The sequence below is a fragment of the Pleurodeles waltl genome, chromosome 11, assembly GCF_031143425.1.
Source record: "Pleurodeles waltl isolate 20211129_DDA chromosome 11, aPleWal1.hap1.20221129, whole genome shotgun sequence".
Lineage (NCBI taxonomy): Eukaryota > Metazoa > Chordata > Amphibia > Caudata > Salamandridae > Pleurodeles > Pleurodeles waltl.
Window position 1 is genome coordinate 323317236 of NC_090450.1, and position 17441 is coordinate 323334676.

The window sequence follows — 17441 nt, forward strand, 5'->3', positions numbered from 1 at the left end:
ATAAGTCTGATAAAGGAAGTTGAGCCAGTTAAACTTCCTGTAAAGCCGAACACAATTGTTCTGCAGATACCCCAGTGCCATATGCCACAGGACATCCTTATGAAGGTTGCACACATAATTGCAGAATTTGTAAAAGAAGTGGTCTTGAAAGAGGTGTTGAGCAGCCCATGTAATTTGCCGGTATCGGGATTGAAAAAGCCCTGTCGAAAGGTTTGAATTGTCCAGGATTTGAGAAAAATAAATGACATTGTGGTCAAACGTTGCCCCATGGTGCCAACTCTAGCTGTAATTCTGTTTCAGATTCCATCTGATGCTGAGTGGTTCACTGTCATAGACTTGTCACAATCTTTCTTTTCTGTGCCTCTTCACAAGGTCAGCCAATTTCTCTTTTGTTTCAAATGTTTGGACCGAGTTTACTGTTGGTACCAAATTCATCAAGGGTTTTCAGAGTCACCTTCCATATTCAATCAGATCTTGAAAAAGAATTTGGAGTAGTTGGAATTGCCTTTCCAATCAACATTGGTACAGTACATTGATGACTTGTTGATTGCGTCCAAAACAAAGGATGTGTGCAAATATGACACAATTGCCTTACTGGACCATTTGGGAAAGAATGGTCATAATATGTCACCACTTAAATTGCAATACTGTCAGAAAGAAGTGAAATACTTGGATCACCAGATTGAGAAAGAAATAAGGAAAATATCCAGAGAAAGGGTCACAGCCATATTGCAGATGAATCCCCTGACCACACACAGAGTTGTCAGGATGTTTCTGGGGATGATAGGCTACTGCCGCCAATGGATTCCCAATTTTTCAGTCATTTCCAAGCCACTGCAGAAGCTGACCCATAAGGAGGTTACAGATCCCCTAGTGTTAGATCAGGCATGCATGAAAGCGTTTTCTGAATTGAGAGAGAGTCTGTGCAAAGCTCCGGCTTTGGGTGTGCCTGACTACACTAAATCTTTCACGTTGTTTTGTCATGAGCGTGATGCATGTTTTTTTTCTGTCTTGACGCAGGTCCATGGAGGTGTAAGCCGCCTAGTAGCATATTTATCAGCTACTTTGAACCCTGTCATAGCAGCTTTACCAGGCTGTCTGCATGCAGTTGCAGTGGTTGGACAGAGCCTCGCACAGTGTGAAGGTGTTGTGATGGGACAACCCTTAACAATAATGGTCCCTCACTCAGTTGAAGTTTTACTTACCCGCACCAAGACCCAATACCTGACATGTGCTAGATTGACATGTTTTGAGATGAGTGTTCTAGGGTCACCAAATGTGTCACTGAAAAGAAGTACAGTGCTTAACCCGGCAACTTCACTTCCAAATGAAAATGTTGAAATTGAAAAAGTGGAAGACATTGAGCACGATTGTCTTGAAGTAACTGATGTGTGCACAAAACCGAGACCTGACACTAGAGACCCCCGAATGGAAGAAAATGACCAAATTATCTTTGTTGATGGTTCCTGTCTAAGGGACAATACAGGAGTACTGAGAACAGGACATGCTATGTGCATAATTTCTGGTATACTAGAAGCGTCTTGGCTTTGAGGAGTATATTCTGCACAAGTAGTGGAACTGGCAGCCCTTACTAGAGCGAGCCATGTTTCTGCTCAGCTTAAAGTTACCATCTACACAGATAGCCAGTATGGATTTGGAATAGTCCATGACTTTGTACAGTTGTGGTCACAGAGGGGCTTTATGACCTCTTCTGGTTCACCAGTGAGAAATGGTGAGAGAATTAAAGAACTGTTGCAAGCTGTCCATCTGCCTGAAATGATTGCTGTGGTGAAATACAATGCACATCTGAAATCGCAAAATTTTGTGTCAATGGGAAATGGATTTGTGGATCAAGTCGCAAGGTTTTGTGTATTGAACTGTATATCATTCAAGGATAAGTGGGAATTGGTATCTGAAGCATGTCCGAGTTTTGCCTTGCATGTAATAGATACATTGGAAGAATTGAAAACATTGCAAAATAATGTTGATAGGGAGGAAAAATGATCATGGAGTAAAATGAAATGTGTGCAGCGACAGGATTAATTGTGGGTTTCAGAAGAGGGTCAGTTGGTTTTGCCAAATAGTCTGTTGTCTCAAATAGCTAGGTATTACCATAGTCAGGCACATGTTGGGAGCTAAGAAATGATTCGCCTGTTCAAGCAGAATTGGTTCAATCCAAGGCTTAGACAAGTTGCTGAAGCAGTTTGCTATCGTTGCGTCATTTGTCAGCAAATGAACGCGGGAAAAGGGACAGTGGTTAATTTGAGCCACATTGGAACAGCGAGATGTCCATTTAGCAGAATGCAAATGAATTTTATTGAGATGCCTGTGTGTGGAGGCTTGAGATATGTGTTGGTGATTGTCTGTATCTTTAATCACTGGATTGAAGCTTACCCTACCCGAAGAAATGATAGTCTGATAGTAGCAAAACTACTGCTATGGGAACTGATACTGCGTTTCGGGTTTCTGATCTCTTTAGAATCAGAGAGGGGCAGTCACTTCAACAATGAAGAAATTAAATTACTGTGTGCAAAGAAATTAAATTACTGTGTGCAGCATTGAACATTGGGCAGAAGTTGCATTGTAGTTACCACTCTTAAGCATCAGGACTAGTGGAACAGATGAATCGTACATTGAAGTCAAGAGTTGCAAAGATGTGTGCGGCTACAAATTTGAAATGGCCTGACACATTGCCTTTAGTGTTGATGTCAATGAGAAACACACCTGGCAGGAAGACAGGATTGTCACCACATGAGAGCCTCATGGGCAGAGTAATGAGGTTACCAGCGGTGCCTGCAAATGCACTTCTCAACATTACAGATGATATAGTGTTAGATTACCGCAAAGGTCTGGCTGATGGGTTCCGATCTTTTTCTCAGCAGGTGGAGGCCACCACACCGCCACCGATCCATGACCCAGGCCACAACCTGAGAGCTGGGGACTGGGTTGTCATCCGAAAGCACGTGAGAAAGACGTGTTTGGAGCCTCGTTGTAAGGAAGTATATCAGGCAGTTTTGACAACTACCACAGCTGTGAAGTGTGCTGGAATTCTGAACTGGATTTATGCAAGTCACACAAAGAAAGTGGCATGTCTACTGGATCATGAACAAGCTTTGTTGAGAGTACCAACAACAGAGAAACAAGTCTCAGGGCCGGAAGGAGAACAAAGGGGGAACTGAGACCGGATCTGAGCTCATTGAGGACGGTTCAGTCACTCCTGTGAGAGACGAGGTAGGAGACCTCCAGGAGGGCAACGGAGAGCCTATCTCAACTGAAGCAGTAGTAGAGCCTAGTCAGAGGAGGGCTTTCCCAGAAGCAGACGATCTTGAGAGACAAACAGAGCAATTGCCAGACCCAGAAGGGGAAGGAGTTGAAGTGGAACAAAGTCAAAGTGATCTGACTCCTCCTGAACCGGTTGCAGATCCGTCAAATGAAAACACCACAGAACAAGGAGAAGGTTCAAGTTTGATTCTGAAGAGAATACTGACAAAGAGTCCACTGAAAGGAGATAAGTGGCCGGAGTAACAAGTGGAGAAGAGAAAAGAGGTGGTTGTTGAATCAACAATCGAGGAAGAAGTAGATACAACAAGAAGAAAAGATCTAAGTGAAGGAGAGCTGATTGGTGATCGAAAATTGAAAAGAAAGGGAATAGCAAGTCGAAGATACGCAGGTCCTGAATAGGCGTATGCAACTACAAATGAATGGCAGCAAGAGTTTATGTCTTTTTGTTATGATCGAGAAGTTCTGGGTCAGTATTTTGGCACGTGAAGGAAACTGATGAACTGATCTGTTGAAACAATAAGAGGGAAACATTTTGAGAAAGAGACTGTTGAAAGTAACCGGAAGAGACATTGATAACCTGATTTGACTTTTGGAACCTGATTTTGACAAAGCTGCTAACTGATTTTGACAAGGATATCCTGGAAGTGTAACTGAACTGCTAAAAGAAGAGTTGTCTATTTTTTTATTTTGCTGCAAATTTGTCTAATTTTTCTTCTGCTTTCTGATTCTTTACAGGTCATGAGTAACATTAGTCAACAAGGTAGAGATGCTAGGCACTGTAAATATATGAGCATTGGTTTGGTGATTAATTGTGGGATTTTTTGAGGTGTTGATTGTGCGTATGTCTGTTCTTGATAAGAGGGAATCCAACCATACTGCTGCTTTTGAGTCGACTACTGCACTAACGGCATTAGAGAAGTTTAGGTTAGATGAGAAATATTCGCATGAGGATACTAATGCATGGGGAGAACTTTCTTCTAATGTTTTCAATTGCCTATTTAGTGAGTATGTTGATACCATAGATGCGAAGAATTGTTTTGTGTGTACACAGATTCCTTCATCAGTTGAGGAAGGAGTCACCTATCATAGCGTACCTTTAACTTACGGGATAAGTTGTAGTCTGTTACTAACACGTTTTTATAACCAGGAGTACATTCAATATTTTTACTCAAACTATGATGTTGTGTTTTTGTTTGTTCCTATAATTAGGTATTGGAGTAGAGTAGCTAAAGATAATGACATAGTAATAGTTAGAGGGTCCTTTGAACCTACACTGAGGTTTGGCACAGCTTATGCACATAGAAATAACTTGACATGCTTGCTTACACCTTTAGAGAAAGGCTTTGTAGATCACACAGATGACAGGGGAAAGGCTTTAAAAGAGAAATTAGAAAAGGGCTTAGAGAAAAGGACTTACAAGAATGACTATGCATATAATGCAATTAATATGAAGGGGGACTAGCTTTAGATCCACAACACGTAAGGAAACTTTGTATATATAGGCCTAAATCGCACACTGACACTTTATTTGTGGGAACAAGTGAATGTAGGCATGTGTTTTTATTTCAGAGTAAATGGACATTTATGTTGAATGGACAGGACCCTGCTATTCCAGGTATTTACTACATCTGTGGACTTAATGCTTATTACCGTCTTGCAAGAGGATGGTATAGGACATGTTATTTGGGGATAGTTTTCCCAAAGATTTATCAAATGGAGGATCTGAAGAAGTTTTTGAAAGTGACTGAATTAAATCATGAAAGAAAGAGGAGGGAGTCCTTTTCTGCTATAGTGGGAGATATATTTGGAGCAGTGATTCCTTCAAGGGGAGTCATTCTGAATTTTATAAAGAATTGAAAGTTGTCTACTATTGTGGATAACATGCTGACAAATTTTTCAGGAGCCATACTCATGATAGATACTGAATTAGCTGCTGATAGAGCTATTACTCTTCAAAATCATCTTGCTTTAATCATTCTTTTAGTGAAGGATGGTGGAGTCTGTAGAATGATTAATTCTAAGCATTATTGTTTGTATATACCAGATAACAGTAAAGAGATGAGAGACTAAGGGCTACATGTACCAAAGTTTGGTTTTGCGACTCACAATTTGCGAGTCGCAAAGCCTTATGTTGCACAGTGTCAATGACACTATTTGCGATTCACAAGGGGGTCGCAAATGCCCACCCCATGGATATTCATGAGATAGGTCGCAATTTGCGACCCCCTTGGGAATGGCCGCCCTCACATGGATGGTGGCCTGCTGGAGACAGCAGACCACTATGTCTGTGACTGCTTTTAAATAAAAATGTCCTTAAAGGAAAACAAGACGCATTTCAAAAACAAAAAATGAAATGTTTTCGTTTCATTTTTTCAAAGCAGGCAGTGGTTACTGCCATTCACAAAGGGGAAGGGGTCCCCTGGGGACCCCTTCCTGTTAGCTAATGGGTTAGCACCAGTATGACACTGGAGCTAACTGCGATTGTTTTGCGACCGCATTCGCAGTCACAAAACAGTCAAACATGGGACTTCGACTCGCAATTAGGAAGGGAACACACCTTCCTGATTGCGACTCACAATCCCTTTTTGCGATTCGATAAATGGTTTACCGAATCGCAAAAATGGGTTTGTACATGCCAAAGTGCATTTTGCACATCGCAAACGGCCCGATTTGCGGTTTGCGATGTGCAAAATGTTACGTACATGTAGCCCTTACTTACTAATCTGACTAATGCAAGTGCTCATTTGAAAGAATTGAAAGAACCAAGTGTTTGGGAAAAGGTTGGCAAGGAGTTTGCTTCAGTGGGAAATTGGCTCACCAAAATTTGGAATGGGGTTCTATTGAAAATATTACAAGGGATAATCATTGTTGTGGTTTGTCTATGGTGAATATGGGGATTATGCAAATTATGTAAAATAATTAAATTGAAAAGCCAAAGAATAATCAGAGAAGGGAAGAAAAGAAAAGGGAAAATTTACAAAGAAAATTCAATGGGGAAATGAAATTATGAAGAAATTGAATTGTAAAAATGTTACCTGGTGCAAAGAATTTGTGGGTAATAGTTAGTGTGATGACATATTTAGTCATCAGAGGAGGGCTTGCTAGTGCAGATGTCTTATTATGTTTATGTATTTGAATAATAAGTTTATGTAGAAAATGTAATCATGTCGAAAAATAATGCACGCATTTAAAAATGTTATCACGAAGAATGGCCACCAATGTTAAAGAAGTGTACTAATCAATGATTAAATATTATGAAATGTTGAATATATGTTAGACTAATGCAGTAATATGTCATATTAAGGGTTCTGAATTAAGCTTTAGCTTTATTAATTGTAGGCCTTAACTTAGCGAGTGTATTGACCCACTTGCCAGGCCTCATGTAAAAGCTGTATTTCTTAGCGTTTAATAAAAATGCTGACTAAGTGAATAAAACTGTGAAATGTCTATTGTATTGTTTAAATGTGCTCATAACGGAAGCTTTTCGTGTGAACTGACTGTTAAGCGATGATGTACTTGCTAATGCAACATATTATGTGTATTGTGTGTGAGACTGACTTTCCCAGAACAAGAACAATGAAGATACTGACTAGAGTAGAAACTGCGACAATATTGTTACCTGACAAGTTGGATGATGAGGACATCCCAAGACGAACCAATCACAATATGAGAACGGAGTAATACTAGAATTCATAGATTTGAAATTTTTGTTTTATTGGACAGAGTGCCGACATACGATTAACGGACCAATAGAGAATTAGGGGATAGTTTTAACAACTTTGACTTAACAACACTGCACAGTGAGAAGACGGTCATTTCTGCCCTTGCCTTCATGCAGTCACTCATTTTGAGAGAAGACAGCTTACTGCCCATATTTTTTCCTGACCGAGAAGTTACTACTTTCTTATGCATCTTTACTAGAGACGTGCTTAACTTTAATGCTGAATGACATTGCCCTTTTTAAATTCTGATGCTGAAGCCTGATGCCTTGCTGATGGACTGATGCCCTGAGGACGAAGAATGATTCTGCTTTGCTGCTCCACCCTGAGGATAGGTATATTCCGAACTGTGAATTACCATGCATATTTGCCTTTTCTTTCTAGGTACCAACTGTGATGTTTTGCTAGAACCATAGTTAGATGTTTTTCCAAATATGTGTTACTAAATTGTTTTGCATGAAGCCCAACATGCTGATGCTAATCTGATATTAGTTAAGGATTCTCACCAATAAATTATGATAACAGGGACTAATGCTTGATGAATTTCTCTGCTAAAGTTCATGTACTTCATTTCATTGACGCAGTTGACTTTATTATTGATTTGCACCGTAACCTTAGAATGTGTTGTAGTTCAAGCTTTGATTAGATTACGTTTCTTCCGCCGCATTGGACAACTAGTATTGTTTCTGTTTATTTTTCATTTGATATTGAGATTAATCTATATGACCTTAGCATTGTTAATATAGGGAAACAATTGTTCTAAACTTTTACTAAGGGTGCGGTTATTCATGACTGAAAGGTCATGGTGCGTGATAATTACTGACTCCATTGATTATTGATTTATGGATTACTAATGATTGTTGATTATTGTGTATTGATTATTGATTATGTACTAGATCTATGGTAAGAACATCTTAATTGTGAGTCAAAAGGTTCATTGACCTATTCTCGTCCCCTTGTAAGTTTATCTATTAAGGTCAGGCACGCTAACACACTTCAATAAGGATCGCCATGATGCTTTTGTTCTGAAGCCTTTCATTGACCTTTTACCATGGTAAATTTTAGGTCAGTGGGTACATTTAGCTGGTGGTTGCAGGTGAAGCCCATCAGCAATCCATTTTTGTGGCCCAGTACTTATTTGTTTCAACAGTCTTTGAGCCAGAGCAAGAGAGAAAACCATAAAAAGAGGAAAGAAGAAGAAGAAGAAAGAAAAAGGAAGGAAAAAAGTGACAAAGTGAGATGGTGGGGATGAAAAGAGACATGCAAGAATGAGCTAAAGAGACAGAGAGTGTCTCTGGGTGGAATAATGAGGAATTACGTCGATCAAGACTGCACATCCTTGATATTCGGCTCTCATTTCTTTGAATGTGCTGGACAGGACTTCTGAGCAAAACTTTAGACCTGGCAGTTTTCTTTTAGAAATTAGGCACTGGATAGTATAGCTGTGGGCTTAGTGGTTACATCACTGGCATATGGCCATTGTTCACCCCATTCTACTCCATTAGCTTATTATCGCAAAAGCAATGATTTTATTTTCCCATATTGTTCATAAAGTAAGATCTGTCCCGAAGCCCCTCAATTTCTGTGCAACACAACCTCTGGAGCCATAATGACCTCAGGCCCTTACCTGCATGTGGAACAACAAGGAACAGAGGACCTTGGAATTTAGTAGCAATATGATTATACAATCCAAGGCCAGTGTTACAGACCGGGGGCACTGTCCTTGTTCATATCACAATACACCTTTCAACAGATGCACCAGGCACAAACTGGGACAGAGTGCCCTATTATGATAAATGACCTGCCCTCAGCACAGCCGCATGCTGGGATATATATAGAGACTGCTTCAAAGCTGCTCCATGTTTCTCTGTACAGGCGGCATCTTGCATGCACTTTGAAGAGGAAATGGAGATCCCCCTACAGACAGGTGCAGTGAGTGACTGCACCTGCCGGCAAGGGTATGTCCGGGGGTGGGGGTCCGTGGGACCCTTTTCCTCCCTTCCAGAGGGCTGCCTTCAGGGAGTGTACTGACAGTGTGACACCTTTTTGTGGTGCTTTGACAGTGCCCCTCCTAAGGGCATGTTTGACTCTATGCCATGATGCATTATACGGCTCATTTGCATGGGTCACACCTCCAAGCAAATAGGCTATCGTTATTACAGAAGGTGCTGCACAAACATCTGCCATCACTTCCTCAATACCATAGTGCCCTGCGGGGGGAGGTATTTGGGAGTGGACACCAAAGCCTTTTGCCCCTCCCCTCCCTTGGCACTATGTGCAACATGCCCCAGGATGCACTGATTATTTTCATACAGGAGGGTCCAAGAAGGCAGAGTTAGAGAGAGTCATCATATTAAAGTGGAGGTTCTGCTCTATATTCTATTAGATATACACGTTTCTCAGCTTAATATGTGTTTTTGGTTCCAGGAGTCTGTAGGCACCAAAACACTCATTTTTGAGGACCAGGACTTATTTTTTATAGCAGAAGTTGACCCAGAGCACAAGAAAGAAAGGAAGTAAAACAATGACAAAGGTAGGAAGCAGGTATGAAAAGGAAACTACAACAGTTGGATAAAGAGACTGGGAGAGTAATGTGGTGGAAAAAGGGTTGTGTAATGGAATTAAGACAAAATAGCACTGGCATTTAGCAATCCTGTATTCCACAATGCAGGGTGCTAGCTCCTAAGTAAAACTGTGGCCCCCTGCACTTATTTTTTTTTATAAATTAAGCATTGAAGGTGTTATTTGTAGAAATGGTCATAGACTACACATTAATGTTATTGGTTGGGTACTAAATGAGGTGAAAGGAGAAAAACATGTCTGGTAACCTACTTGAGACAAGCAGTGCCTATAGGTCAGATTGCACCGTGGAGTTATGTGAGGTAAAGATGCACACTGAGATTAGTTGAACTGAGAAATCACCTAGACATTTTTCTAAAGTGAGGGCATTTCATTGTGCCTGCATTTAGGTTTTCCAGTGGTGGTAACACATCTTGGGCGTACTATAAGTTAAGAAAACACAAAGATTAACACAGTGGTATTTAAACCCCGTATAATTACCTGAGGTGGGGAAGCATTTGTTCAATCCAACAAGTGCTTCATAATATTCCCTTCCCAAGAAGTCTTTGGTGGACGTTCCACTGGGCACCTCAATCAGGCATTGGGTGGAGTCTTTGAACAGAAGGTCTTTGCCATTTTCAGACACAAACATCTTGAATTCACTTTGTTTTGTTCCAGAGCGTCCATATAAAGCCTGAAAAGGAAAAGTGTGGGTTAATACAAGAAAGGGTGATGCCAACGTTAAAAACTTGACACAGAATTCTTATATTCTTCTGTTATAAAGTCCTATCTTAAACCAACTCCGTTTCATCCCTGACAGGCTTATCATATGGTTACCCAGACATGGCAAAGGAATCGCAAAGTTGTACATTTGATTTTTTCAAAAATGTTTAAATGGGGAGGCCTTCACGCCTTGCTTTCATAATCTAAATGTATATTCATATTTGAACTATCTACTCAAGCTTAAAACGTGTGTGTGTGTGTGTGTGCGCGCGCGCGCCTTAAAGCTTGATAAGGAAAAAGAGACCCTTGTTATTTTGAGAATGCTTTAATGAAGAGCCATGTTTTAGAACTGCCTGAACTGGATGTGTTGGTTTGCGCCGCGCATTTTGTGGTAGGACAGGCCTTAGACTATGGTATTTCACAGAAAACTCCTGGTGATGATTTGAAGTTGGTGTTACAGTAGAGCGGCTGTATCCAAACAATTCTTCTTCATCCTCACTGAAGCTTGCAGTTCTCCCACCGTATTTTAATGTGGAGGAGCCACTTATTTACTTTCTGGTGGTCAATCCAAAGCAGCGACATGTCTGCCACGGGATCGCTGCAATTCATGCACAGGAATGTCTCCCTTATATATGACGATCCTCCTGATGCATAATGTCCCTGCACTGGTTCAACATGGCAGTTCGAGTCAAAGAAAACAATGTCCCACAAGTGCTGGGGGGAAACGCACTGGGTGCTGGGGCCAGTGCGTTTTTGTTTTTCGCAAACTTCTAGTTTTTAAATTTGAAAAAAAAAAAAGAATGGCGAACAAGTCACTGAACATGGTGTTCTCTCGGTGCCCTGTGTTAGGAACACTTTGTCAGAATTCGACCCCTACTGCAGCAGACGGCGGTCATCTTTAAACGGACCGGGTGCTCTCCTTAAGTTCGTTGGAGGCAAGAACTTCGCCACTCTGAGAGCCTTGGCAGCCGACCCCTCGGTGACTAATAACCCCTCTCTTGCTAACCAATGCTTATTTGTTACATGCTTTCTATCGGTCATTTTTAGGTTGCTAACTGCTGGTTCTAGGCGAGATTACCTTTTTCATGTATTTTGGGTATTTATTTTAGAAGCGTAGCTTAGCAATGTTCGAGTCTCGAACTGGATGAGGTCCTTTACAACATGTTAGTGAACACTGTGTGGGTGGGTGTATTGTGAACCATCTTTTCTTGTGTATTAGCCTGGATGTCTGCATTTGAAGTTCCTTACGCAGATTTCGGTTTATCATTAGTATAGTGAGTTTCAGACCTCCAGTTGGGTGACATGCAGTTTGGTGTGTTTTTAAATGTTCTACGGCTACGTTTCAATTAGCATAATGAATCATGATGACATCAGTGCACCGACCTATTGGAACATCACCTGCTTTTGTCGCCAATCTGTTGGCGCTGTTCCTTGTCTGCAGAAAATTCAGCTTCCACTGCTATCTCCATATTATGGGCTAGGCGTTGGTCCCATTTGGGTGTAGGATTTTTTATTTTTGAACAGGGCACAGTTCTGCTCTTGGTGCGCCGGTGACAAGCAGAGGTTATACAAGTCATGCTTGTATAGTACGCATATTTAAACATGCATTGAGGGCATTTCTGAAGAAGTCGATCCTTTTTCCCTTCCATTAACCGAAGCCGAACATTCTCAGAGGATTCTTAAAGGGAGTTGTGGTGTTGAAGTCGACCGTAACCCAGACAGTTGCTGAAAACCTTGATCCAACATCTGGGGATGATTAGGTGAAATTGGTTTAGTCCAGTAGAGGCCGCTACAAGCCAGTATCCAAGGCCGCGAAGGCATCAAAGATGCATGGAGCTCTGGCGCAACCCGCCCTAGCCTGATGGCAGAAAAAACAGGCATTTGCAATGCAACGGGTCTCGCGTTTGCTCGTGTTAGAGCTAATAGCGTTGTAAACTCCTAAACTGTCTTTTCTTGTGACATAAAGTAACCGGAAAAAGTGCAATTAACTGTCTAACAGGGTCGATATTATGCAAAGCGCTCGACTTCTGCCAAGCCAGATCGTTGCAAAAATAGAGAAAAAGTAGTCCACAAACTGAATGGAAAACAGTGAGCCTCATATGTTTTCTGTACTTGGTTGATGCACTCGAGGAGGGCTAACCACTGGAAAAGGCATGAGTATGCGTGCCTTCCACTAATGAAATCAAGCAGATTCTAACAGGCAAGCCCACGAACCAATGAAAGACACTGACGTCAGGTGGACGGGGCTCTGAGCCCTTATTAATTTCTAAAGTGCCTCGCTAGCAAAACGAATGTGCAAGCACATGTGGCACAGGCTTGACCCTTAAAAAGGAATCCACTGTCGCGTGTCCGTCCCATGTAGAACTCGGTGCCAGTGGAGTCAGTAGTACAGCTTGCACTGGGTGCATGGTGGAAGGCCTGTCATGAATTGCCACCTCTATAGTGCCTGGCAATCCCTTGGTGGTATTCAGCCAATGCACTTTTGTTGGCACTTTTCATTGTGTCTGCACAACATTTTGGCAGGCCCTTTTGAGCGACAATAATTGATGGCAGGGGCCGCCTCATAGGAATGGCTTAGAAAGCACTATCCTATTCTGATTCTAGGCTCTGCCTCAAGCCAAGCATTCTTCAAAGGCGTCAATTTAGATTTTCATCTTGTCTAGTTTGGTTCTAACGTTAATTTTCATATGAAAGAGGCACTTATTTAGTTTATGTCATAATACATGTGTGATGCTGAGAAAAGCACTAATATTTTTGTTCTATGAGAATACAAAGAAAACGAAGATGAGACCATAAAGAAATGAAAGTGTTCTTTAAATTAAAAAAATGCCTGACACAGTTTCTAAGGCAACATTTCCTTCATATTTTGGTACAAAGGATGGTTCTCACAAACCATATTATAAACGTTAAGTGCTTCATCATGATTAATGAGTTCTCCTTCTGAAAACATGATGCATGTTTATGATTCCCCCTTTCGCTTCCAGTAAGGATTTTCCATGTGCAGCTTGGAATTACTTTACAGTCTTCGGGGGAAAATAGAAGAAAATGACGTGCTTTTTGTCATCCTAATCTCTCTGAGTTCTACCTCCAAAACCTAGCAACTCTCACAAAGCGAAATGACAAGAAAGAACACCAGAATGCACTCTCAAGGATCTTCAAGCCTTTTATCTGAAAAAAAATGTTTACAGATAAAACACTTAACCCATGTCACATTGCTCAAAGGGAAAAATGGTCCCCGGAAGTCTAGCATGGTGGTCAACTGTCAAGGCGAAATGTAATTTAGCTGGAACAACACACAACGAATGTCAGAATAATTGCTCTCTGAAGCATCTGAGCATCGGAAGAATTCCCAAAATATTCGTGACCTTGCGCTTTAAAAACTGCGTACATAATACACAAGCTCACACACACCATCCAGATCAACGAACTGTAGGAAAGGGAAATTGAGGGAAGTCGAAAACAGGCCATACAAAAATCATAACGTTTTGGCTTAACACTGATGTTTCAATCTTAACATTAAAAAATATGCTCGACTTCTGCCAAGCGAGATCACGTTGTGAAAATAGAGAAAAAGTAGTCCACAAACCGAATCGAATACAGCGAGCCTCGTATGTTTTCTGTGCTTGGTCAATGCGCTCGAGGAGGGCTAACCACCGGAAAAGGCATGACGTATACATGCCTTCCACTAATGAAATCAAGCAGATTCAAACAGCCAAGCCCACGAACCAATGAAAGACACTGATGTCACGTGGACGGGGCTCCGAGCCCTTATTAATTCCTAAAGCGTCTTGTTAGTGAAACGCACGCGCAAGCGCATGCAACGCAGGCTCGACCCTAATCAATCCAACAATGAAGCAACTGAATATGCACATTCTCTCAAAGAGAAGGCGACTCATCCTTACATCAGAAAGAAAACAAGCATTTGCAATGCAGTGGGTCTCGCATTTGCTCGAGGTGGAGCTATCAGTGTAGTAAATACCTAACCTGACTTTTCTTGCCACACAAACTGAAAGTAAAAAGTAAAATAGTTGACATAAGTAAGCTGATTCACAATGCCACTGAGAGCGTGAAGAGAGAGACAAAAGGAGTTTGCTCGCAGTCAAAGTTATCAACAATAGTGCAATTATCCATGTAATAGGGTGACCACCTGGCATTGAGGCAAATTCTGGACAGGACTGTAAAAAATTCAGGACAAAGGGTCAAACTTCAGGACACAGGGTCAAAATTCAGGACAAAAAAATTCAAGAACAAACGTCAGTTTTACAGACACTCCCAAGAGAGGCCATGCCTCACTATGTTGTCAGTGCATGTATTTACTCTTTTTTTTAACTTAGCATTATTTAAACATCGTGGTCTTTTTGTGATTGCCTTCTGGTTTGCTACATTCACGTGTCACATTATTCCTTGTTTAGTAGTAAATTAATGCCCCTCAGCACTGTGTCAAAGCCATCACCCATTCCCAAATCTACCCAATCCTTCTTGAAGAGAAAGAAACAGCAAAATTCTGATTATGTTTCTGAACATTTTAAAAACCCTGGCAAACTGTTTGGGAAACATTAAGGTATTTAACCTTATGCTAGTTTAAACAAATCGAACAAAAATATCTGGCTCACCCCAACCGCCCATGGACTTTCAACCTAAAATAAATTTAATGAGGCAGGGCAGGTGGTGTGGGCGACAGTCTCACACCTACTGTCAGGATGTGAGGTACCCACAACTTGCCTGTAGTCTCACAGCACTAGAGTGTATGTCTGGGACTCTACATTTATCTCAGAAACAGGAGCCCGGACTACCAATCAAAGATAATAAAAGAGGAGGATGAAATTGAGATGAAATGGGAGATCCATGGCATGTGATTCAAAGAGTTGTTGCAAAGAACTGGATAAATAAGTGTAGGAAAGTACTATCTTGCCTGGCATGTTACCCCCATATTTCACTGTATATATGTTGTTTTAGTGTATGTGTCACTGGGACCCTGCCAGCCAGGGCCCCAGTGCTCATAAGTGTGCCCTGTATGTGTTCCCTCTGTGATGACTAACTGTCTCACTGAGGCTCTGCTAACCAGAACCTCAGTGGTTATGCTCTCGCTTTGCTTTCCAAATTGTCACTAACAGGCTAGTGACCAATTTCACCAATTCACATTGGCATACTGGAACACCCTTATAATTCCCTAGTATATGGTACTGAGGTACCCAGGGTAATGGGGTTCCAGGAGATCCCTATGGGCTGCAGCATTTCTTTTGCCACCCATAGGGAGCTCTGACAATTCTTACACAGGCCTGCCACTGCAGCCTGAGTGAAATAACGTCCACGTTATTTCACAGCCATTTACCACTCCACTTAAGTAACTTATAAGTCACCTATATGTCTAACCTTTACCTGGTAAAGGTTGGGTGCTAAGTTACTTAGTGTGTGGGCACCCTTGCACTAGCCAAGGTGCCCCCACAATGTTCAGGGCAAATTCCCCAGACTTTGTGAGTGCGGGGACACCATTACACACGTGCACTACACATAGGTCACTACCTATGTATAGCGTCACAATGGTAACTCCGAACATGGCCATGTAACATGTCTAAGATCATGGAACTGTCATCCCAATGCCATTCTGGCATTGGGGCGACAATTCCATGATCCCCCAAGTCTCCAGCACAGACCCGGGTACTGCCAAACTACCTTTCCTGGGATTTCACTGCAGCTGCTGCCAACCCCTCAGACAGGTTTCTGCCCTCCTGGGGTCCAGCCAGGCTTGGCCCAGGAAGGCAGAACAAAGGACTTCCTCAGAGAGAGGGTGTTACACCCTCTCCCTTTGAAAAAAAGGTGTCAGGGCTGGGGAGGAGTAGCCTCCCCCAGCCTCTGGAAATGCTTTGATGGGCGCAGAAGGTGCCCATCTCTGCATAAGCCAGTCTACACCGGTTCAGGGATCCCCCAGCCCTGCTCTGGTGCGAAACTGGACAAAGGAAAGGGGAGTGACCACTCCCCTGACCTGCACCTCCCAGGGGAGGTGCCCAGAGCTCCTCCAGTGTGCTCCAGACCTCTGCCATCTTGGAAACAGAGGTGCTGCTGGCACACTGGACTGCTCTGAGTGGCCAGTGCCAGCAGGTGACGTCAGAGACTCCTTCTGATAGGCTCCTCCAGGTGTTGCTAGCCTATCCTCCTTCCTAGGTAGCCAAACCTCCTTTTCTGGCTATTTAGGGTCTCTGCTTTGGGGAATTCTTTAGATAACGAATACAAGAGCTCATCAGAGTTCCTCTGCATCTCTCTCTTCACCTTCTGCCAAGGAATCGACCACTGACTGCTCAGGACGCCTGCAAAACTGCAACAAAGTAGCAAAGACGACTACTGCAACCTTGTATCGCTGATCCTGCCGCCTTCTCGACTGTTTTCCTGGTGGTGCATGCTGTGGGGGTAGTCTGCCTCCTCTCTGCACTAGAAGCTCCGAAGAAATCTCCCGTGGGTCGACGGAATCTTCCCCCTGCAACCGCAGGCAACAAAAGACTGCATCACCGGTCCTCTGGGTCCCCTCTCAGCACAACGAGCGTGGTCCCTGGAACTCAGCAACTCTGTCCAAGTGACTCCCACAGTCCAGTGACTCTTCAGTCCAAGTTTGGTGGAGGTAAGTCCTTGCCTCCCCACGCTAGACTGCATTGCTGGGTACAGCGTGATTTGCAGCTGCTCCGGCTCCTGTGCACTCTTCCAGGATTTCCTTTGTGCACAGCCAAGCCTGGGTGCCTGACACTCTAACCTGCAGTGCACAACCTCCTGAGTTGTCCTCCTGCATCGTGGGATCTCCTTTTGTGACTTCGGGTGAGCTCCGGTTCACTCTTCTTTGTAGTGCCTGTTCTGGCACTTCTGTGGGTGCTGCCTGCTTCTGTGAGGACTCCCTGTCTTGCTGGGCGCCCCCTCTGTCTCCTCACGCAATTGGCGACATCCTGGTCCCTCCTGGGCCACAGCAGCATCCAAAAACCCTAACCGCAACCCTTGCAGCTAGCAAGGCTTGTTTGCGGTCTTTCTGTGTGGGAACACCTCTGCAAGCTTCTTCACAACGTGGGACATCCATCCTCCAAAGGGGAAGTTCCTAGTCCCCTTCGTTCTTGCAGAATCCACAGCTTCTACCATCCGGTGGCAGCTTCTTTGCACCCTCAGCTGGCATTTCCTGGG

At 42.8% G+C, this 17441-nt stretch overlaps 1 protein-coding gene across 1 annotated transcript in view; it reads right to left on the reverse strand.

Annotated features, from left to right (window-relative positions):
* The window catches only part of LOC138265670 (serotransferrin-A-like), a 478400-nt gene that overhangs the window by 12479 nt on the left and 448480 nt on the right, over positions 1–17441 (reverse strand). Inside the window, exon 16 of the mRNA XM_069213586.1 lies at positions 10062–10254. Within this exon, the coding sequence (XP_069069687.1) occupies positions 10062–10254 (193 nt within the window). The remainder of the gene's footprint in view (positions 1–10061; positions 10255–17441) is intronic.